The sequence below is a fragment of the Monodon monoceros genome, unplaced genomic scaffold, assembly GCF_005190385.1.
Source record: "Monodon monoceros isolate NGI ecotype Baffin Bay Population unplaced genomic scaffold, NGI_Narwhal_1 Super_Scaffold_18, whole genome shotgun sequence".
Lineage (NCBI taxonomy): Eukaryota > Metazoa > Chordata > Mammalia > Artiodactyla > Monodontidae > Monodon > Monodon monoceros.
Window position 1 is genome coordinate 21,574,800 of NW_021703774.1, and position 23,972 is coordinate 21,598,771.

The 23,972-nt window shown below is 37.2% G+C and overlaps 1 protein-coding gene across 2 annotated transcripts in view; it reads right to left on the bottom strand.

Annotated features, from left to right (window-relative positions):
- Nucleotides 1-5,796: 5,796 nt before the first annotated feature.
- WDR26 (WD repeat domain 26) overlaps nucleotides 5,797-23,972 on the bottom strand; it is a 43,161-nt gene continuing 24,985 nt past the window's right edge. For both annotated transcript variants that reach the window (XM_029228606.1, XM_029228605.1), the window contains exons 9-14: nucleotides 20,793-20,912; nucleotides 18,486-18,631; nucleotides 18,097-18,175; nucleotides 17,696-17,825; nucleotides 13,241-13,426; nucleotides 5,797-10,563 (exon numbers count right to left, since the gene is read on the bottom strand). In XM_029228606.1, coding sequence (XP_029084439.1) covers nucleotides 10,538-10,563; nucleotides 13,241-13,426; nucleotides 17,696-17,825; nucleotides 18,097-18,175; nucleotides 18,486-18,631; nucleotides 20,793-20,912 — 687 coding nt within the window. In that variant the 3' untranslated portion in view covers nucleotides 5,797-10,537. The remainder of the gene's footprint in view (nucleotides 10,564-13,240; nucleotides 13,427-17,695; nucleotides 17,826-18,096; nucleotides 18,176-18,485; nucleotides 18,632-20,792; nucleotides 20,913-23,972) is intronic.

Here is a 23,972-nt window from a genome sequence, read left to right on the forward strand (position 1 = left end):
TGGTGAGGCTGAGCAGATCAGAAAGGTGCCTTGTTTATAACGAAAGACAGGAGCTCTTTACTTCTGAAACATTAACCGTGGTTAAAAACAAAACCACCTTTCTTGTATTGCTTGTCTGTAATCAAAGGCAGGAAAGGGGGTAACTCTAGTTTTTTGTTTGGATTTTTTAGGGGCCCTTCTACAAATTATGAAAAGAGGGAAAAAGCACTGACTTTAAAAGCTGTGGTTAAGATGCTGAAGATTAATTTTCTGTGCTTTTAACTGATTGGAGAGTTGCAGAGACCCTTAGAGATCATTTGGTCTAACTTCATCTTAGACATCTGGAGTCCTCCTGGCTAGTCCAGTGTTCTCTCCCTTATCACTTCTCGTCCCTGTCCATCTGTGAAGGTAGTACCCTGGGCCCAGCCAGTGCAGACTACTATGGCAGGCTCCTGGATGCAGAATATTTTTATCTGTGTATTCTGTCATTTTCCTTTGACCTTTTCCTTCCATCCCTTCAGTGGTTAGCAGGTGCGCTTGCTAATCACTGGACTCAGAGAGCCGAGGAAGAAAGATCTAAGGTGCAGCTTGGTTCATCAAAGCCTGACAGCCACCTTTTCATGCCACACAGATGACAATGGAATAATAATCGAAATCTGCTTCCTCTCATCTGAGCTTACTTTGAATTTGGGGGATAAGAAAGCTCCCCATGGAACTTTTTCTTCTGTGGCACTTAACCACTTTCTATCTGGTGTTACGGTTATTTGTATGCAGTTAATCTCTCCTACTAGACTGTACACTCCTGGAGGGCAGAGTATCCTCTTATTCATATTTGTATCATTTTCCTGTTGCTCCTGGCACCTAACGCAGTCCATGCCTTGCACACGGAAACAATACATGATTGTTGAATGGATACATAAATCTGATTGTGTTGTTCTATTGCTCTTTCAGCATGAAGTCTGACTAATGTCCTTTACATCAGGGAAGTAAGAAGCAATGGAGCAACATAATCAAAGTCTACCATCTGTTTTCAAGGCAGTCACATTATGGAATGTTCTAAGACATGCTAGGTTAGGAAAGGAAACCGCTGTACTTGGTGTACTGGAGGCTTGTGAAGTCAGTTTTACTCACAAGTAATATTTTGTCAGAAGTAATTGTGATGAAAAGTATTATGTACTAGGTATAATTAATTACCCCCTGCATGTAAGTAAAATTGTTCTAATACATGGAAACAGGCAGCAAGATAGAGAAGGGAAGTCTTGAAATTCTATGCCTATTATCTAGATTGCTGCCACCTGAATTTGTGTACTTTAAGCCAAAAATACTATTTTGCAATGTAGTGTAACAAAGATTGAAATATTCTTGGTGTAGTGAAACTACAGTTAATAAGGCTGTTCAAAGAATGGGCTGTTCTATCTGAGCATTTGTCAGTGAAGCCTTTTGGTTTTAAGCCATGCTTACCGTGAAAATTGTACAAGGTAGTAGTCAAATTGTTCTGCTCTAAATATAATCTAAGGACTGAGGGTCATTCAGAGCCTTAGGGTTGGCATTGTGAACCACAGTAATCACAGTAATAATCACTGTCAGGACATAGATGTTAAAGGGATTGATCACTAAGAGCTCAAGTTGCTCTTTAGAATAAATTCCTTGATAAAAGCTGTTTTTGTTTTCAGTGGCTTCCCTCTGAGGCTGGGTGAGGAGTGGGTGGTGGGTGAGTGGTCAGAATCAGCTAGGTGGGAGCTCAGAGGTTTGACCGTGGCTTCCCCTGCTGTGTATTTGGTTTGCTACATCCGTTATGGAACAGTCTTGGTTTCACCTGTATTAGTTCCCATTCAACATTAGCGCATAGTCAGAATGTGAGTCAGTCGAACAAATACTGAAATTGCTGTTCTCCAGTGGAGCACCTTGTGTGTAGATGTTGAGAGGACTAGTAAAGGTGCGGAGTTATACACTGCTATACCATCACTCTCCAGCCATCTCTCTGATTCCTGGTTCCCTTCTAAGCACCCGGTGCGTTGTCAGAATCCCCACTTTGTTATTTATCCAGGGGACTTGGTTCATCTTCAATCTGCTATTCTAAGTACCATATATTCTTTGGGCAAGAGGCTGGCACTTGAACAAGGAAGGAGCTTGAATCCTCCGTCTGGTTTCACAGCTCAATTCATTCAAATTGATAATCTCTGAAGGAGAGGATGGAAGTGGAATCAAGTTGTAGAGCCTGATCTTATCACTTTTTCTGATCAGCAGCCTATTTCACAGGTTGGATGCAAAGCAGGTGAGGGTTGAACTTGACAGCTCAATTAAAAAGCAACAAGTTTGGCTGCCACTGCATCTACTGTATCAGGGTGACCTGCAGGGCAAGGCTAGCTTCTGGTGTAGCTGTGTATAAAGATACTAACTTTTTGGAAGACAATAACAGGACTAATCCGTGTCAGTTGGTAATCTATTTTACCAGTTACAATAATCAAACTTACGGGCATTCTTGTTTTATCTATAACCTACTACCTTCCCTCCCCCACACTATTTTGAAGCCAATACCAGACATCAGTACATATGTAGTATTTCTACGCATATCTCTGTAAGATAAGGATTCTTAAAACACGCACACAGTCCCAGCATCATACATAAGTTGGTAATTACTTAGTACCAAATATACAATGGGTGCTCCAATTTCCCCCACTGGCTCAAGGTTTACAGTCGTTTTGTTCACATTGGGATTCAGCAAAGATCTGTACATTTCATTTGGTTAATGTCCTTAAGTCTCTTAATCTACTAAATTCCCTATTATTTTCCTTGCAATTTGTTGAAGAAACTGTTTCACTGGACATAGCAATCATTTGTTGTGTAGAACCTCCAGTATTCTGGCTTTTGCTGACTGCCATAAACTCTTAAAAAAAAAATCGTTTGTGATTTTACTATGTGCATTCTCACCCATCATCACAATGCTGTCTGGTAAGAAGATACTGTTAGCTTCTTTCATAGATGAGGGAACTCTGACAGATAAGTAATTTGTCTAAAGTGACACACCAAGTGATAGGATTTATATTTAAATCCAAACCCACTACTTTATAAAACAATTTAAAGACATTCAAATTTATTGTGGAGGTTTTCTTCTATGAAACTTCATGAGTCTGTTTTATTGATTGCTTTAATTGTATGGAGAAAAATCTGTATAAGTTCAAGTGTCATTTTCTTCTATGAACTACACAGTTAACTAGAATCAGTAAAGAAGTGTGCCCTTAAATGTTTTACCTATCTTTGACAAGTTTTTAACAGTCAATTTTTAATCTAGGGTGTAAGTGGCCATCTACAGACCAAGGGAGGTTTATGTGTGCAGTGGTTAATAGCATAAGCTCAGGGGCACCTGGCTTAGAATCCCAGCTCCTTCATACCAGTTAATTTATTTAAGCCTACTTCCCTCATTTGTAAAATGGAAATTAGAGTATTTGCCCCATGAAGGTACCTTGAGAATTAAATGAGAATGGAATGAGTGGCTCATCCATAGTGACTGGCCTAAAAAGCAAGCACCCAGTATATTAGCCCAAAGGAATACCTGTTCTGTACTCGTGTTACTCAACGACCAAATAGCGTGTGCGTTGTGGTTAGTCCCTCTCATTACCATTCTTGCTCCTGCTTTTCATTCTTGGTCTCATTGCTGAAGTAATAATATAGCATAGTCCCACGGTTTTCAAAACCCACCAGTAAAAGTGGATCAGTGTCAGCTGACAACATACAATTACCTGACGTGTTAACAAATCTGACTTGTGAAAAAAAAAAAAATTTGACTTGTGATCTGGAAGGTGGCTTCGAAATCTAAAAGTTAAAAAAGCCTTCAGTTGAGTCTCACATGCCCTTGGATTTAGGAGTTAAAAGCACAGGCTCTGGAATCAAACAGGGGTTTGAATCCCAGTACTACCATCTATTAACTGTATTTCAGTCTCCTTAAGCCTGAGTTTATCATTGAAAAAAAGTGAGCAATACTTGCTTACAGAGATAGAAGTTTAAATAATGTATCTAAAGCGCCTGGTACCCAATAAGCACTCCAGTTATTTATACAAACACTAGGAGAAAGCATAGAAAGAGAAAGGAAATTAAAACCAAACCAGTTGAATAGTATCAGTTCTTTGTGGACAAGAACACAAAATGTTACTGAAAAGTTTTTTCATGCAAACCCATTAACAGGGGAGAAAGAAAAAATCTTAAAGTTTTTTCACGCAAATCCATTAACGGGCAAGAGCCCATTTACACATAGTGTGAAAGAACTTTTAGAACAAGTTTTTCATTGATAATAAAATCAAGACCCCTTTTCTGAATTCATAGGCCACAAACTGGTATTTTTCCATTTGGGAATGAGGGAAAAGTTATTCAATATTTGGAAACTATTTGGTATACAACTCCCAATTCAATGTGTAGCTGCATTTTAAAATTATATTCAAAATGAGGAAAAAGCCACACAGAACTTAAATGAAGAACACTAGCACATTCATTTATTTGAATTCTAGATATGGCCTATCACCATGGCTAATTATGTCTTGAATAAGATGTTAAAAGTCTTAAATTGTGTATGAGGGACTCCAGTTGCATCAATTTAATACAGTGACCAAAGAAGCCACTAATCCTCACATCAGAAAAGGAAATTAAAACTTGCTGAAAATTTGTTCTTGTTCTTCCCTGTTTCCAGCATTAGCTATACATTACATGCCGATTTAACATTTTGTTAATTACGTGATTGTACTGTTTCCTATACAGCAAGCCCGTGTTACGCACGCTCATCAGGTTTGAGGGAGGAGCGCCCACTGCCACAAAACCAATGGCAGACACCTAAGATTCTTGGAAGTAGTGATAGGATGACGGGGTCATTTTGTTTGTTGAATGTTCTTTAACAGTTTTAAGTTTTTCTGGGAAAAATTTCAAGTAGAAGTCATGAAATGATGTAACTGAAGACCATCAACTTTTCTTTTGCTTAAAGGAAAGGGAATTGAATTGTGTTTTTAAAATACAACTCTCTTAAGATTTATTAAGGTTGGGAAATTTTCTTTACCTGGTGCTGGGATCTGGCATGAAACTTTAAGCTAAGTCTGCAAAGTATAGCTGGTATTTAAAGACTTCAAGTAGAAAAAACTTCTCTCTTGCCTGTTGATCAGAGGAAGTGGCAAACCGTACCTTTAAGGTGGTGAGCAGTAGTGTGGAAGCATTACCTCTCTCTGCCTCATCAGTGGATCTGCTATCCTAAGCTGAGTCTCCACTGATTGCCTGCCAAGTACTAATCTTTCACATTTGCACTTCCTTTTACTGTGCAGACCACCACTCTTAGTAGTAAAAATCATAAAGCCTAATTCTGTAATAATTCACCCTGATGGGCAATTGGTTTTCTTTTCTTTTCATAAATACAAATGTACTATATAGGTTTGTATACACTGAATGCTTTCTCCAAGGATATCTTTAAATAAGTATATATTTGTTATGAAATAAATTTTAATTTCAAACTGGAAATATATTTTCTCCCCTTGTCAGCATATCCACTGCCTAAACGCATAATTTCAGACGCAGTAATATTTTTGAACATGTGGCATATGATTCCTTTAAAAATGCAAATGTTCCTGAGAGTTTTCTAAATTAATCCATGATTACACACAACAGCTTTTAAAAAAAACAGATATGTCAACTGGCAAAGCAGTGCTCCGTTAGACACCACTAAAAAACTCCAGGTAAATCTATGGATGTCAAATTCAGCAAATCAGTTGTTTTAGGTAAAAATAGTACTAGTTAGACACTCAGGCTAATGGCTATTAGGAGATTTAACACAGCAACAATTACTTAATTATTCATTCTGTTTATTGGATTGAAAGGGAATACAAACGATTGGTTAAGTGCTATGCACTGACATGGAAAAGGTGTATTAAAAAAAAAATCCCAGGAAAGCAAATCAAAGTTAATGTAGATTCAATTGAACAAAAATTTAAAGACATTTAATATACTACACATTTATAAAATAAAAGTTAACAAAGGGTGTTTTGTAAATAATTAGTAGAACAAGTGAAAATAAATATATCAGAGACCTGAAGTTTCTTATGCTTTAATGAAATAATAAAGCAAAGAAATTTAAACTACTAAATATAATCTGAGAGGCAGTTAAAAAAAAAAAAACCCCAATATTTAAGAACACAATCCTTTGAAACATTTAATCAGTCCATAGCAAATAGTTATTATATATCAAAAGCTCTAAGTTTTAACTAGTTCCACCACAATGCCATGTAAATCTTGACAATTTAGAAATCTTGAGATCAACACAAGTTCTTTTCTTGATCTCTACAGCTTGGTTTGTAAGTACATACATGCTTTTGTGGATCTATTCCCCTCGCCACACACACACATTTTCAAGGAGCCAATAACATTTTTTTCCATCTGTGCCTAAAAATGTTCCGATTCAGTTTTTAGCACATTGACCCTGATGATGAAAATGTTTTAAGTTAAAGATGGGGACACAATTTCAGTCTTATAAAAATATACCAGTATTAACCAAACCTTCAATTCAGAGAGGGCACTTCACATGTGCATGAGACTTTTAGTGAAACTGACAAGAACCCAGAACAGCTGTTTCCAGGACTTTTTATGAATTAAGTAATCTCTTTCACACAGACACACAACACACACACGCACACATTTTTATTCTCTTAGTTTCATTAAATCCAGGCTATCTGGATTAAGTAGATAAGGGATGGGTTTTTATAGTTTTTGTTTTTGCAACTATAGGGCAGCTACTATAACAATAGCTTAACAACACTGAAAATTTTCGATTAAGTTCACCCTGTTTTTAGAAAGTGTCTAAGTATAAATGCAGATTCACCTCTTCTTTTAAAGTTAGCGGTTTAAATTAAATCCGATATGGTCTTTGAAATGGAAGTAATATTTTGGAGAACAACCCCAAAAGAGAAGTTGCTAAAATCTAAATGAGAAATTAAAACGAAATAAAGATATTTATACACTTCAGAGATGGGACAAAAAGGATATTAAGAAAAATGTCTTCTTTCCTCCCCATTCAAAAGTAGCCATTCTTCTGCTGTGAAAGAAACTGACATGGATATTTCCCTTTCAAGAGATGTACGTTATATTTACCACTGTGAGCAGAGGTGATAGGGTCAGTTCTTGTGTGCAGGAACCAACATCCTAAAAAAGAAAATTTCAAGATGGGGAGGGGTGGGGGAAAAAAGGGTTTTCTATTAATGTCATGAAATGCCACTCCAGAGGGAGAACACTCCTAATAATAAAAATTACCATACTACTACTAGTGTGATTTCAAATTAAGAAAATACTGATAAAAATTGATTTTTTTCCTTTCAATTACCAAGTTATTTTAATTACTTAAGTTTATTTTTAAAGTTAGGTAATCCCTTTCTGTTCTCCCACCCACTGAAATGGGCCAATGTGTAGGGGCATTTGCAAAAAGAATTTCCTCTGTTTAAACTACTTACCTGGTTAAATATAACATTTACCTGGCCAATAAGAGCAAAAGAAATGTAGCTAGCTAGAATGAACACTAATAACATACAAAAACCCAAACTGAAGCTTTGTCATCCCTCCCAGCTAATTCCCCAACTCTAATTCACCACCCACACACCGGTCTTAGGAATCCCCAAATCCAACACTGTACTATTAATAACCAGTTATTTGGAGGAAAAAGACATTTAATTTCATACGTGCTCTAGCCCTTAATCAATGAATAGTAACAACAAAAAAACATTTTTAAGCACATGGAAATGAGCCTACTAACCTGATTTTTGGAGCCAAAATTCTCCACTCTATTTTGATCTATGTGCAAAAAGTATTGGTACTTTTCAGTTTATACATTTGTTAGTATCTTGCAGCTGGCTTGGTAGTATTCTCACTCTGTATATTCTCACCTCAAGCCTATATAGAGACTACAGCACTGTCGGAAGTTTTCAGTTAAGAGCTATGAGTTAGACCATCCTGCTGTCAGGTTCTTTGTACCATAAAATCCTAGGTATCTTCATTTATTTTACCTTTCTAGCACAGTCGCTGCATGGCACATGCATGAAGTAGACGTTTACAGCAAATTGGCACAGTAAAGTACCAGTATATATAGGAAGCTGCCAGTTAAGACAGACTTGGAACACAAACTCACCTAGCTGCTATAGAAACCTTTGCATAGTTGTTACTCCGTTTTAATGGAGTTATGTTCTTGTAAAATGTGCCTCACTTTTACTCCACTTTTTTAAAGTGTTTTTAACTGTACTTCAGAAGCACTCTGAAAACTCAGATCTAGGGGTGGCTGGGTGAAGTATAGTAGACTTGAGCGCCAAATTGCCCCTGAACGGGCACAAATCTCCGTGAATGTTACACATGTACCATAGCACACTGTAACCAAATTTGTAAACAGCTGTGGAGTTTCTATGCCCACATTTTGTTAGTGATGTTACCATAGAGATTGGGGTGTATTAATGGCTTCAGGGTATACATGAATCACTTAAAATATGAATGGATTTAACTGTACTGAGGTAAAGAGAAGTTGCCACTTAATTACATACAGTTACCAATGAAGATTTTATTCAAGCTTAAAGTAAAAAGTAATTTTAGTTACGAAAAATGAAGTACCAGATAAACTGTAACATAGTTATTTTAACTTAGAAGTATCAAAACAGGAATTCTTGATTCTCTAAGCGGTGGCCTCTGCAAAATGGAGCTTAAAGAAATCTTTTACATTACCAATTTGATAAAATAATCTGCTGACCACGATCTATCATTTTCTCTTACTATGAGCTTCTGGGAGAATCTGAGCTGTTTTAAGGCCAATTGTGTTTTTCTTTCTTCTCCCCTTCCCTGACTTTACCCATTTCTCCCTGCTACCTTCCCCTACCCACCCATCCCCCGATGGAAGAACTCCTAACATCCAAGCCTTTCTCTTCTTTGTGGATCCTGAAGGAGTCTACTCACGGTAATCATATATTATAGACTTGGCTGGGCCGAAAGGGAACAGTGTAAGACTTTTTCTTCACCAGAATCTTATTTTGGGGGTATTCCCACTCCTCTTCCCCACGTAACAGCTATGGTCACCATATTTATATCCTCTACTAAAGAGGGGAGGGAATTTCCAAGGAGACTAAGTATGTTGTACTCAGCTGTTACGGGGTTTAAAAGCACAACGTGAACATCAGGCTTTTGGCTTATTTTAAACGTGAAATTCTCAAAATTAAAAGTGCTTTTCCATGAAGGAAACCCTTCCTTAAACTAAAAGGGGAGGGGAGAGGGAGACTATCCACAGCACCAGTTTAGAATGAGGTTCAGTATGGCAATATCTGAAAATCTGAGAAGAAATATCCTTTAAATTTACGTATCCCTATATGTCAAAATATTAAGGGCAATTAGAGAAATGACTCCTAGGTTTTAAACCCAGTTTAAGTATGTCTGTAACCTGCTGAATTCTTCTAACAAGCTCAGTTATACTATGAATTTCCAAAGTGGTTATATCTGCTGACTTCTACTCTCTTGCTAGATCACACCAAAATGATTCCCCAAGTTGAGAACAACTTGGAACAAGCTTTGTTGAAAACCTAAACTGACTACTGATCTCTCATGTTGGTATAAATTTAAAATTCTCGTTATGAATCTTGAATTTCTTGAAGATCAGGTACTGATGTTCCTTCAGGAATAAAACAAAAGGGGGAAAATCTTCAAAGCGCTACTCTGAACTTCCTGTGTGATGTCCTTCCAAGCACTGTTTCTGACCATGTCTCATGTGGTATTCCAGAAGAGCATCAGTTTATACTGCGTATCTAAGTCATAAAGGAAACTCTTTTTAAGCTGGTTTAGATTCCAAATGTATACAAATGAAGTCACTTTAATCCTATAAATACTTCTTAATTTATTTTTAAAAAATTGTGCTGTTAACCCTTTTACGGGGCAACAAGCCATGTGAAAAGTACAAAACTTTTTGTCAAATGTAATATTGAGAGTGCTTTTGACATAGTTCACTGGTTTATCATCTGGATCAGTATATACTGCGCAACGGGCAAGGCTAGAATCCATGAACCAAGCTGCAAAGATCTCAAGCTAAATAAGGCGGAAAGATTTGGAGAAACAAAAGAAGGGAATTCTTTCCTATCCAATGTATACTCTTCAGACTAATGCACTCTTTCTATCAAGCCTTCTAAACTGTTAAATAAAGTTTTCCAAACAAGCATTTAAACTTCATTACACAGAAGAGCAACAAGAATGGATCCTGCCCGACAAAAGGCAGGAGGGAAAAAATTATATATACTGAGTTCAATGGGTAAGCCTGAATGTAGCACAGTTCTTCACAACCGATGGGGGGATAATTCAACATGGTGTCCAACAACGTTCTAACGACGTGCTTCATCTCAACTGGTTACTATGAAGCAAGGTGTAAATGTTTGGCCCCAGTCGGGCTTCAGAAATGGTTCTTTTTTCATGACGAGCATGTCTGTCCAGCTATCAATCATGTTTGTTTGCACCAAATCCCAAGCCATTAAAATACGACTAATTTTAAGTTAAACAGAAGTCGTCTGCTCCAAATTCGCCATCAACTATCCATGCTACTGCATTCCTCTGAATGAAGACAAGATGAAATGTGTATTGGGGGAAAAGAGGAAGAAGAGGGGAGGGGGAGAAAAAAGTTACCAGTTAGAAAGTTTTAAAATCAGCATCATGCCATTACAAAATATCGTAACATTAGAAAACAATCACATCGAGGCAAATTCTTGATACTTTCATCATTATCGTTAAAACTGTCACATCTTAGGCTATATATTACAGTCTAAACTCAGGATTATTTTGAATATTGGAGAACCCAAGAGAATAATCATATTGGAATCTCATACTTTAAAAATGAACCTTGAAATACTTATGCAGAATAGAAAAATCTTCATGGTAGTTTACAATAGAAGAGAATAAAGAAGATCTGGCAGTCCAAGGTAAACTGTGCATCATAACTATGTATTTAATTCTCCTTTCAGCGGCTCAGTTTGAAATTCTGCAATATCACCCTACTCTTCTGTGTGTGTGGGGGAAGGGTAATGTGTCAACAGCTCTACCGATACAAATTCACACACTCTACAATGCACCCATTTAAAGTGGACAGTTCAGTAGGTGTTAGTATATTCACAGGATTGTACAACCATCATGACAATCAATTTTAGAATATTTTCATCACCATTAGCAGTCGTAAGCAAACCGTCACCCCCCTCAATCCTAAGCAACTACTAGTCTACTTTCTCTATGGATTAGCCTATTCCGGACCATTTCATATACATGGAACCACCGTAGGTGCTCTTTTGTGTCTGGCTTCTTTCACTTAGCATATTGTTTTCAAAGTTCATCCATGTTGTAGCATGCATCAGTACTTGATCCTATTCTATCTAGTACTCTTCTATTAGTACTTGATCCCATTCTATCTATAGTCCTCAAAAAAAAAAAAAAATGCAGTATGGAACTTTACTGTTATAATAAAAGGTCAGCAATTCTCTTTTTTGAAATTGAGTTAAGTGAAATATTTTTACTTCAATGACTTATAGTATCTTAGGATATCATGATTTTTGAATGTCATTTCCTTAGCTTCTCATCTACATTTTTCCAAAACATCTATTCCAAACAGGTATTAATTAGAAAAACAAGTTTTCAAGTGTGGGAAAAAGAACCCAGAAGATGCCTGCATAAAAGGCATTACCCAAATTTCTAGTTATACAGAAGCTGTTTTCCTATTTTAGGTATAAATGAAATTTTAGGGCTATACCTATGTTGCAAAGCACAACTGAAAATTGCTGAATTAGACCCAGTGCTTACAACTGGGCCAAGTTTGGCTCACCCACAATAATGAGTATCCACAATAGCTAAGTTACCAAATAGCAGTGTAACTTTTGTTTCACAGTAGTAGAAGCATAAACACACCCTTAAAGGTATGTCTAAAATAAATCCACTTACAAGGTAAATTTGTTACTATATACCTAATGTTTTCCTACTTCTTCAAATCAAATGTTTATTTGAAGAAATAACTTCCAAAATGACTAATAAAATTAGAAAAGCACATATAATCTCAGTTATAGATCTCTAAAACATCTAAGAGAGTGGGGCTTGAAACCTAAAAAAGGACAACAACGAACAACAGGAGATCAACAAGATTTTTAGTTTTAGCTGATTTCACAGAGGAATGTTAGAATGTCATGTAGTGATGTACAAATACAAAAAGGTCCTTGAAGGTTCTGAATGACTGAACAGTAATTCTCAAGCTTTTTGACCTGTGTGCTCTTCGTGCTTTTTACTCTCATCTTTGGCTGTACATCCTCACCGACCAGTGAGATCTGGTCAAGTCTTTTACAGTTTGAACCACAAAGACAAAAGCACAGAAAATATGCTTTTAAACCACACATGCTACCCTGACAACCCTCCTCCTCTAAGAATAACTTAACTGAACAAAAAAATCTGTTTATCTGCTTCTAGGTAAATTACTTCTTTCTAAGCAAACTAAATATTTTTGCTCTCGTTATCTCCTCTCTCTAGTACCAATATCTTGCTCAATTAAGCTTATGCCCTTAACTGTTAAGCTTTTTGGCTTTGGGCTTTCTTCAAGTATCTGGAAGTAGTGGAAAAAACCTTTCAGACCTAGATTTGAAGACCTGGCAGCTCTCAACAAGTTAACTAGCCTTGCCATGCTTCAGTTTTTACATCCACAGAAATGAGGATAAAAACACTTCTTCTACTTGTCTTAACAGGGCTATGAAGATGTTACGCAAGACAGTGTATATAAAGGGCCTAGCAGGCTGCCTGGCACATAGGTACATGATAAATGTTAGTTCCCTTCTTTTTCTCTATTGGTATTAACAGATATTTATTTTTAAGGGTAAAACCATAATCAAGATCATTCTAAAGTTGTTCAAATTTCATATACTAGCTAGTTTTCATGGGTATGAAAGTATAAAATACTTCTTGCTTGATGAAGCAAGATTTTCAATAAAATTTTGAAAGTGGCGATACTAACTGGATGTAAATGAGGTGGCACATTTCAGCTTATTCTCCCCAGTGTCACCGATAAAACAAACAAACAAAATACTGCTGTGTCTTAGATTAGTTAAACTTCTGCGGAGATATAGTGTACAACCTCTAAATGAGGGAAAAAAACTGATTGTATCCTACACTTTAAATAAAGTACCGCTTAAAAATGCTACAACTTTATGATAAGCAGGGCAACGTTTCATCTGGAGAAAACACAGGGAAACTGTATGATAGTTACCTTCAATATTCTGGTGGTCTATAAAAGGCGCTGGTCCCCATATTCTAACGGTGCCGTCATCTGAGGCGCTGGCCATCATAGATGGGATCTGTGGGTTCCAGCTCACACAGTTTACGGTGCGTGTGTGCCCTGTCAGCTCCGCGATTGGCAGTTCACTACGTTTGTGCCAGATGTAAACCTTGTGATCTGAATAAACAGTAATTCAGAGAAAAGTCAAGGAGTTGTTACATATTAACAAAACCAACTGATTTTAAATTTACTGCTCATTACACACAGAACGTATAACTTATTAGAACTTGAAAGGACAACAAAAACAATGTGAATAATTTAACAAACTACCTTTTGAAAAAAGCCATTTTAATAAAATACACATTTTTTTCCCTGTTACTGATGACTGACTAGCTTGCAAGTCACCACAAAATCTATCTGTAATATCCTATAATACATAATATATAATCACAGTCAAGATCTTTGAATATAAACAAATCTAGGATAGAGACAGATTCTATGGAAATGAGAGGTGATAGAAAAGCAATGTATCCAAATTCAAATATAGCAATTATGATAGCTAAGTATTGAGTGTTTATAATGTACTAAGTGTATTATTATTATTATTTTTAAATTATTATTATTTTTTGTGGTACGCGGGCCTCTCACTGTTGTGGCCTCTCCCGTTGCGGAGCGCAGGCTCTGGACGTGCAGGCTCAGGGGCCATGGCTCACGGGCCCAGCCGCTCCATGGCATGTGGAATCTTCCCGGACCGGGGCACGAACCCGTGTCCCCTGCATCGGCAGGCGGACTCTCAACCACTGCGCCACCAGGGAAGCCCTTAAGTATATTATTTAATCTTCACCATCATCATGAGGTGGGCACTATGCTTATCCCTTTTATGGATGGCGACTGAAGAAGCAATCTGCTCATGGTTAACAGCCGGTAAATGGTGAAACTGGGGTTGAAATCCAGGAGGCCCTGCTCAAGAGTTTACTTGTGAGGCTAGACAGCATAATAATATGACTTTGTAGTAGTCTATTTGTAATCTCATGAAGTGACCATAAAAAACAAAAACCCTGACAACTTTGTGATAAAATAATCTTCAAAAACAAACAAAGCAAAACAAAACAACGGACTAGTAGAGAGTAGAAGTTCACAGTACGGGCTATAGAGTCAGACTACCCAGTCCACACGCTCCCTGTATCACGGACCAGCCGTGTAACTTTGGGCACATTACCCACTCTTTGCAACTCCTCTGTAAACGGGGATCTGTACTTACCTCATCATGTTATGAGGATAAAGTAAGTCTGTACATGAAAAAGTGTTTTGAACAGAGTCTAGCACGTAGTAAACACCATGTACTACCACAAAGAGTTAACGAAATAGAAGTGATGGCTTTTCAGCAGAAGGCAGAATCCCAGGGTAAATCAGAAAAGTGTCCTATCTGAAGATCTGTCAATCAACTATGTGATCAATGTGGGAACTTTCAGTGGATGTGCTGCCAACTGAGGAAACTTCAGAGTGGTGAAAAGGTAATAAACTTGTGGTTAAAAAAAAAACCATGCCCTGGTTTCAACTTACAAAGATAAAAAGTTGGAACTGTTTCTGAACATTTTTTTGAGTATGTGAAGCAAAAGCTAAAAGGCACTCACTGAAGTACTGAATTTATCTTTCCTAGAGGGTACTTATTCTTCAATCATTTCTGAAAATAATTTTCTTTCAATAAAATAAAATTAGCAAAAGGAGAAAAAAAAAAAGCCCAGACTAGCTATGTTTCCCCTTGGACAGAGCAAGTCCACAAAGAAAGATTACAGGCTTGAAAAGTGTGAATGCAACTGAAATCTGCCTACATTTGGATTCGTGAACACATACCCGAGGAGGATATTTGCTGAACAGTCAGCAAAAATTAAGATTTGATGTAGTCAAGATCAGAATGACAGGCTTTATGATCAAGCTCTGCTTACTGTACCAGTTTAGGGAATCCAGTGCCTATGCAGAGGTAAAAAATAAGTTTTTCTATATATTTCCAGCACAGTGAAAAGGCTGGAGTAATGGCATAACTTTTAGGGGGAAAGGTTTCCTAATTGCTCTATTTTATACTGACATTCATATATTTGGGGATTTGGAAGGTTCTTGGAATATATTTCTGACAATAAATGACAAATGGATTACTGTGGTCATCTCGGGAGATAATATAGTTGCTATATCCACTTGGTGTTGAAAACACTTTTGGAACCATTCTAAACCACCTCAATCATGAGAATGCTAATCTCTTTCCATCATAGTTATGTTTCATTTTATCCCTAAGCAGAATATAATGTGTGGCTTAATTACATTATTCATCAGGCTTAATTCTAAAGTTAGTTTGGTCTTAAAAAAAAAAAAAGATTGGGGCTTCCCTGGTGGCGCAGTGGTTGAGAGTCCGCCTGCCGATGCAGGGGATGGGGGTTCGTGCCCCGGTCTGGGAAGATCCCACATGCCGCGGAGCGGCTGGGCCTGTGAGCCATGGCCGCTGAGCCTGCACGTCCGGAGCCTGTGCTCCACAACGGGAGAGGCCCGCGTACCGCAAAAAAAAAAAAAGATTGGCATCGCTAGGGATAATGGTAGCAACACATATTTTTAAAGCACTTCTAGGCTACATATTATTTTTAGAAAGAGCTATAGGGGATTGTGAGGCATAATTAAGAGGCAAAAAACCCCCCAGAAGCAGGATTAAATAGAGCAAGGGGAAAGAGATCTTTGAGTAGGAAGAGCTAAAAAGCAGGTAGAAGGCTTATTAATATGTTTAGATCATATCAAATTAGAAGCCAATGGAGAACCTAGAAAAAAATAACATGATTAAACTAACAGATAAAAAAAGATTTTTTGACGGGAAAGAAGTGAACTCCCAATTGTTACCTAGCAAACCACTCTTCTCTTTTCTCAATCTTATCTGACTGATTTTTGGGGGGGAAAAGAAAGAATAGATAAATTCATATGCTTCATGTTAAAATCTAAATCCCTAAATGTCTCTTTGTCTTAATCCTTAAATATCTTATACACAAAGGAAAAACTCATGTGTCATTTTGTGATCCTCTTAGCTACTGAGATCGGTTTTTTGTCAAGAAATGGGTAACAGAAACATCTTACACAGTAATTGAACATTACCAGGTGTTTACCAACATAATCCAGTTCCTTGGTCTACCTTGGAAAACGAGATTCAGTTTTTAAAAAAATGACTTAAATAATTTGCTGCTATAGTACTAGAACAGTATAGTGGGTACTCAAGAAAATGTGTTGAATGAAAATTTTCAATAATTTGCCATTATTTATGTTTCATCACCTTAAAAAGTACACCAACTTTTAATACTGCCTCACTTATTTGTGCTTGCATATTTTAAACAATTTCTATTTTAAATCAGACTGACTAGTTTAGGCACATGCCTGCCTGAAATACCGATGTTATTAGACCAGAGAAGTTTATTCAAAAAGGTAGTAGACACAATTCTGTAATTTCAGCTTCTCTGAGACCATAAGAATCCTAAATTATTTTCTTTGGTCACTAAAGAAACACTGAAGATCTAACTATAGTCAATTTTGTCCAAGATCAGCTAAAACAATTAACCTTGATTTTTAAGATACTACTAACATCTGAAAACCATCAGTCTCATGAAAAAATAGTGGGGCTTCCCTGGTGGCGCAGTGGTTAAGAATCCGCCTGCCGGGCTTCCCTGGTGGCGCAGTGGTTGAGAGTCCGCCTGCCGATGCAGGGGACACGGGTTCGTGCCCCGGTCCGGGAAGATCCCACATGCCGCGGAACGGCTGGGCCCGTGAGCCATGGCCGCTGGGCCTGCGCGTCCGGAGCCTGTGCTCCACAACGGGAGAGGCCACAACAGTGAGAGGCCCGCGTACCGCAAAAAAAAAAAAAAAAAAAAAAAGAATCCGCCTGCCAATGCAGTGGACACGGGTTCGAGCCCTGGTCCGGTAAGATCTCACATGCCACGGAGCAACTAAGCCCGTGTGCCACAACTACTGAGCCCACACGCCTAGAGAGCCCATGCTCCTCAACAAGAGAAGCCAACACAATGAGAAGCCCACACCCCGCAATGAAGAGGAGTCCCCACTAGCTGCAACTACAGAAAGCCCGTGCGCAGCAACGAAGACCCAACGCCAAAACATAAATAAATAAATCTATTTAAAAAAAAGTCAACATACGAGAGAGTAAAGATTTAACTAAATCTTGATTTGACACATGCACTAAACACACCTCCACATAAGCCAAAATAGGCACTATTAATTTGTGACAATAGGAGGACTCAAATCATTCCAAGAAAAGGAAATTAACAGTGCACTGGATAAACAGCTCATACAATTTTTGATTTAACATCTTGAATTTGTTTGGAGACATGACTATGTTCACAAGTTGAGAGAATTATAGAACTTTCAGTCCATCAATATATGTGAACCAACAGAGACACAATTTACCTTCACTGCCACTAGCGATGAAGTCTTCATTATGGCCTCCAAAACATGAATGAATTGTATAAAACCCTTGTGTAACACCTTGATACTTTCTTACTAAAACTCTGTCTTGCAAGTCCCATAAATGAACTCCCTGTAAGCAAAAGAGAATTTAGGTATTTATTCTAACTCAACTCAAAAGAATTTTAAAAAGTTACCTGTGACTATCCCTTTGCCTGATGAACATTTTCATTTTCTATTGATGCGAAATGCCAACTGAAAAATTTCTAGTTGACTCTACAAACTTAAGGATCAAACACATTTGAAATTTAAGAATTCACAGAAATACCTGTTTATATATACTAAAAATCACAATAAACTTTAACTAAGCTAAGTTTTTCTGAGAATTATGCTAATAAACTCACCTGAGTTGCTACATTTAACAAAGCTAATCGGCCGTTCTTTGAAATAGTAAAAGACATAATGGGATGATCTTCTTGTACTCTGTAACCAAAAAATAATTTGTCAAAAGAAACATACTAAGAATCAACACATTCAAATTATCAAAATACAAAATGTTCTAGCTTAAGTATCACAAACTTTGTCTGTATTCACTATTATATACTATATTTCAATCAATAAAAAGAATCTGAGTTAATAATTACTAAGCACCACCTGACTATCCACCCAAATTACCAATCAAACCAAAACCAAAACCATAATAAAAACTTTTTCTGAAGAAGTAAGTTCCACTACACTTCTATTTTAACATAAATCAGATAACTGTTGTTTAATGGATACAAAATATAGTTACATGTTCCTATCTGTAAGGTCCTCGAAGTTATATCCCCGAATTCGCTGGTGTGTATCTGATGCCAAAACAGTCTTCCCATCACTCAAGCACCAAAGGCATTGCACTCTCACCCCTTCCCAGGAGTCAAGGAGATTACCGTCTAAATCCTGAGGAGAAAATTACTATTAACTCCATTATTTAACAGCACTCAGAAAGCAAACAAAAACAAAAGCATCTCTTAGCATATCTTTTTGTAATGTTTGTCTTTTCCTGAGACTGATCTCAACCTAATTGTTCCATAAGTGTTTTTAATCATCAGAATTTGAATATAGGTCAAATTTCATTACAATACCTAAGGGAGAGGGGGAGAATCTTAGTAAATGTATCTTCCCTTCAATAACCTACCATGCATAGATAAGTACAATAAATACAAAGAAAGAAAGAATCCTTAAGTTTTAAGGTCTCACAACTTTTGGAAAAGAATTCAAACATTCCTTTAAAATTCACTATACTGGGACCTGTCCTGTAATATTCACAAGTTGTGATATGGAAAACAATTACGAAAACATTAATTATAACTTTACAGAACTTAGGAATCTGTTATGACATTTTTTAAAAAGTCACCAAATCTGTAACGTGCTGAACAAAGCTCTTAGGTTATCTTATTGAACATTCAGAGCTCTGAGAGGCATTCCCATTCCCATTTTACAGGTTAGGGAACTACCAAAGTCCTGTATCATGAAGGTTTAAACAGTGTATGGGATGGCAAAGTCAGCAGAAACATATATGCGTCTTGAACACAGGGAATTAAGAACTAATGGCTTAAATGCTAAAATGTACAGCATGGTGACTATAGTTAATAATACTGTATTGCATATGTGAAAGTTGCTAAAAGTAAATCTTAAAAATCCTCATCATAACAAAAAAAAATTCTTGTAACTATGTATGGTGATGGATGTTAACTAGACTTATTGTGGTAATCATTTTGTAATACATACGAATACTGAATCATTATGTTGTACACTTGAAACTAATATAATGTTATATGTCAATTAGATCAATCAATCAATGCAGTACAGTATTAGCCCATGGAGAGAAAGTCCAGAAATAAAATGCTAAATTAGTATATAACAATGGTATTGACCACTCGAAATAACTTTTTAAAAGAATTAGGGGCTTCCCTGGTGGCGCAGTAGTTGAGAATCTGCCTGCCTATGCAGGTTTCACGGGTTCGAGCCCTGGTCTGGGAAGATCCTACATGCCGCGGAGCAACTAGGCCCGTGAGCCACAACTACTGAGCCTGTACGTCTGGAGCCTGTGCTCCGCGACAAGAGAGGCCGTGACAGTGAGAGGCCCGCGCACCGCGATGAAGTGGCCCCCGCTCGCCGCAACTAGAGAAGCCCTCGCACAGAAATGAAGACCCAACACAGCCAAAAATTAAAAAAAAAAAAAAAAAAAAAAAAAAAAAAGAATTGGAAAATCACGGGTATATCAATAAAGAGTGTTGGGACAACTGGAAAAAAAACACAAAAAAAGAAAGAAATGGCTTACAACCATGCTGAGATAATATGACACTAGGTTCCACGAGTCTAGCAGCCAGTTTAGTGAAATTGATAATTTGTAGTGGCTACATAAAAGTCTTTATGATAAATGACCTACACTGAATGATTTGATGGGATTTATTATCTTATTTTAGTTTTAAAAATCTACAAGGGCCTACTAGAACCATGCTAGGTAGTGATAGGAGATGTGGAATCTAGATACAGAGTAATGACACGGGATTTGTATCACAGTCTACCTTGTCATAAGACTTTTTACCTATTAATTTTTATTATCCCAACACTCCAAGATTAACAGGGCAGGTAATGATTAGAAGATACCTCAAATCAAGACCGCAAAGTTTTCTGGTAACACTCATCATCACTTTTATTCCTCAAATATTTAAAGACAGTCTCCTCATGAAATTCAGCTTTTTTTTTTGGATACAAAAAATTCCAAAGGGCTAAAAAACCCCAAAGAAATTAAATACTAAACCTTTTTGTCCCTATACATTAGGAACTTATTTATAAGAACAAAATGTTTAGTAGGACAATTTTTTTTAATGTTTTACTAAATTCAAAGCCTATATTTTGTATAAGCACTTGAAATGGTTTAAAAAAAAATCCACAGAAAGTTCTATTGGACAGTGCTTTTCTAGAAAGATGGCAAAGTAGGTCTTCATATAGTATATTTTATAAAAGATATCAAGTCAAATGAATTCTTTATTTTTACAAAACTAAGTTTGCTTTTAAATAAGCAAACATTTGAAAGAGGGCACTAAATACTCACACACTGATAGAACTGCCCACGCTGACCTCCAGTCACAAAGCGTTTCCCATCTGGATTCCAAGCCACACTTGTTAAACTGTCTTCATGAGACTGGCTCATTTTTGTCCTTAGCTCTCCCGTCTACAAGGAAATAAAACTGTGGATGAGATCTTCAAGATACTCTTCTAAAGGAAATGTACAAAGAAAAAAAAAAAAGATAGTAACTGGGATATCTGGTTAGTTTAATACTTTTAATTAGAGAAATAAACTGTTTAAATTGCCCTCATAGAAAGAGACTATAGCACTCAGAAATTAAGGACTTGAAAGAAAACTCAGGAGTCAAACAAAGCCTGGCGTATGTGATCCAAAGAAGAGATATGAGATAAACTCCAATAGAACTCTTGTCTTAAATCAATTACATTCATAAATTAAAACATGTAATTTTTCCCAAGTAAGATAATGAAATGCCCAGTACCACATACCTATTCCTTCTGAGTTTCCACTTCTCCTTAGTTCATAGTTCTTTATAAATTTTATTCTAAGATTGCAGTTCATGCAATTAGCAACTCCTTAAGAACATGATTAATAGGCAGAAAAACTATGCCCTTAAACTAGGCCAAGACTGTAGGCAATCTAAATTATGTTAAACTTCAGTCAAGATGCTCAAAATGTAGTAGGGAAAATGGGAAGAGAAAAACAAAAATTATTTTTCTGATATATAACTTTATTTCAATTAAAAGTAACAGAAAAGAATGAAGAACTTTTGTACTCTTTAGCACAGTCATTTTAAAGCATTCCCAACTAAGCAAGACTATTTAGTTGATTACAACCCTCAGATATCCTCCTGTTATTTTTTCTAAGTTATCCAACTTAGAAGGTAGACACATACCATTTAATTTAGTCTTGATTCCATTTTGTTCATGGATTAGAAACAGGATCTGAGAGATAATAGCTGCCCTTGGTATAATAAAAAGTACATGGGCATAATTTTCCTGTGAGAAATGGGTAATCAAAAGTAAAAAAAAAAAAACAAAAGTGCATGATCAGGAAATGGGGCCAAGTAATAAAAGCAAAGAGGGCACAAAAACCAGAATGTCTTCCTTACACTGAAAAAGAAAAAAAAAAATTCGGCAATCTTAAATCCTTCTCCCATATTGTTAATTGCTCTCCAGTCACTATTTTTTTGGGTTGCTCGATATAAACAGGTAAAAAATAAAAGTTTAGAAACACAAATACACATGCAACAGCTAAATCCTCAGCATTTTCTATTCACAAATGTGTTAATACACTAAGTTCTGAAGGCAGAAATGGTCTTTTTCTCTGTTATGCTCAGGACCGTGAGTGTATGAGGCCATTACAGGTATGCCCTGCTTTTCAAAATTTCACTTTCCGCCAAGTGGCTTTCACAAAGACCTACATTAGTACCTGTTTTTGCTAACCAAAAGACATCTGAAGAGGATTTTTGCTTTTACAAAAAAAGTCCGTGAAAAGGGAAAATAGTGTTCAATGTTTTGCAATGAGTTGTCACAGAGGCAGCACACACCCTGAAGAGTGAGAGTGGCATCGCTAAGCTCCTTCCCAGGAACTGTGCTCAGCATCTCAGCATCAAGCTGCCATGGCTTTGAACTATGTGAGCATCTGTGCTTTACCTTGAATTCTTTTGTGCATCCATTAGTAAGATGTGTCCTAATGTAACTGCTTCTTCACTTTACACCAGGGGTCCCCAACCCCCGGGCTGCGCACAAGTACCGGCCCCTGGCCTGTTAGGAACCGGGTCGCACAGCAGGAGGTGAGCGGCGGGTGAGCGAGGGAAGCTTCATCTGCCGCTCCCCATCGCTAGCGTTAGCGCCTGAACCATCCCCTTCCCCTACCCGCCACCCTCCCCCGCCCCGTCCGTGGAAAAACTGTCTTCCACGAAATCGGTCCCTGGTGCCAAAAAGGTTGGGGACCGCTGCTTTACGCCATTTCAGCTTATGAAACATTCCACAGGAATACTCTACTTTTCAGGTAGCAGGGGAAACCTGTAATTAGGAATCTACCTAAAAACACAAAGGAGCAATTTGAAACCTGACTTAAAAGAACCACTCTTTTAGAACAAGTCTATGTAACGTAGTTAAGCTAGAACATAGTTGAACTGTCCAGAAATTCAAAATTGACTCAAAGGAAGACTACACAGGCACTATAAATTGAGTCTCTATTATAGGATTATGACTATGTACCTCTCCTCCCTTTGAGGGGGGAAAAACAACTTTAATGGAAAAAAAAATTATCTTTTAGGTCAGATTCACTTCAAGCCTGTTTCATTGAGAAGCCATCCAATCTATTCTCTGCTTTGCCACCCCCCGAGCCCAATCAGAAATACAACACTGATTCAACACTGGTTTGATAAAAATGGCATAAAGACATTTTGGGAACAACTGAGGATTTTTTAATTATGAAATGAATATTAGACATGAGAGAATTAAAGTTAATGTTCTTAGATAAGATAATGGCATTTGATTATGTAGGAGAATGTTATTTTTCAGGAGATATGTGCTTAAGTATTAAGGAGTAAAATATCATCTTAATTTACTTCCAGATGTTTTGGGTATGGATATATATATATATATATATATATATATATAAGCACGTACATTTGTATGCATGCATGTAGGTATGTACACACAATATGTGACAAAATGTTAGTAACATCTGTTGAATCTAGGGTGGCCGGAATACAGGTCATCACTGTCATCACTGTATTCATCTTTCAACCTTTCTCAGTGTTTGGAAATTTTCTTAATAAAAAGCTGGGTTGAAATAGAAATCTTACTGTAGAATTAGATTTATGGCACATCATCTTCAGGTACATCTTAGTATTCATCGGTCCTCTATACCATCTTATTGTATGAGTCATTTCTATGGAGCTCTAGCTTCACTTTCTTGGTAAAAATCAACTTACTTATAGGTCCTCAAACTCAAAACCATATCCTATCAACTTACACTTCTACACCCAAACCCGCAGCCTGAACTATTCACCTGCCTAGAGGTTAAAAAACCAAAGAACGGGACTTCCCTGGTGGTCCAGTGGTTAAGATTCAGTGCTTCCACTGCAGGGGGCAGGGGTTCGATCCCTGGTAGGGGAACTAAGATCCCGCATGCCGCGCAGCGCGGCAAAAAAAAAAAAAAAAAAAAACAACCAAAAAAAACCAAGAAACGTTA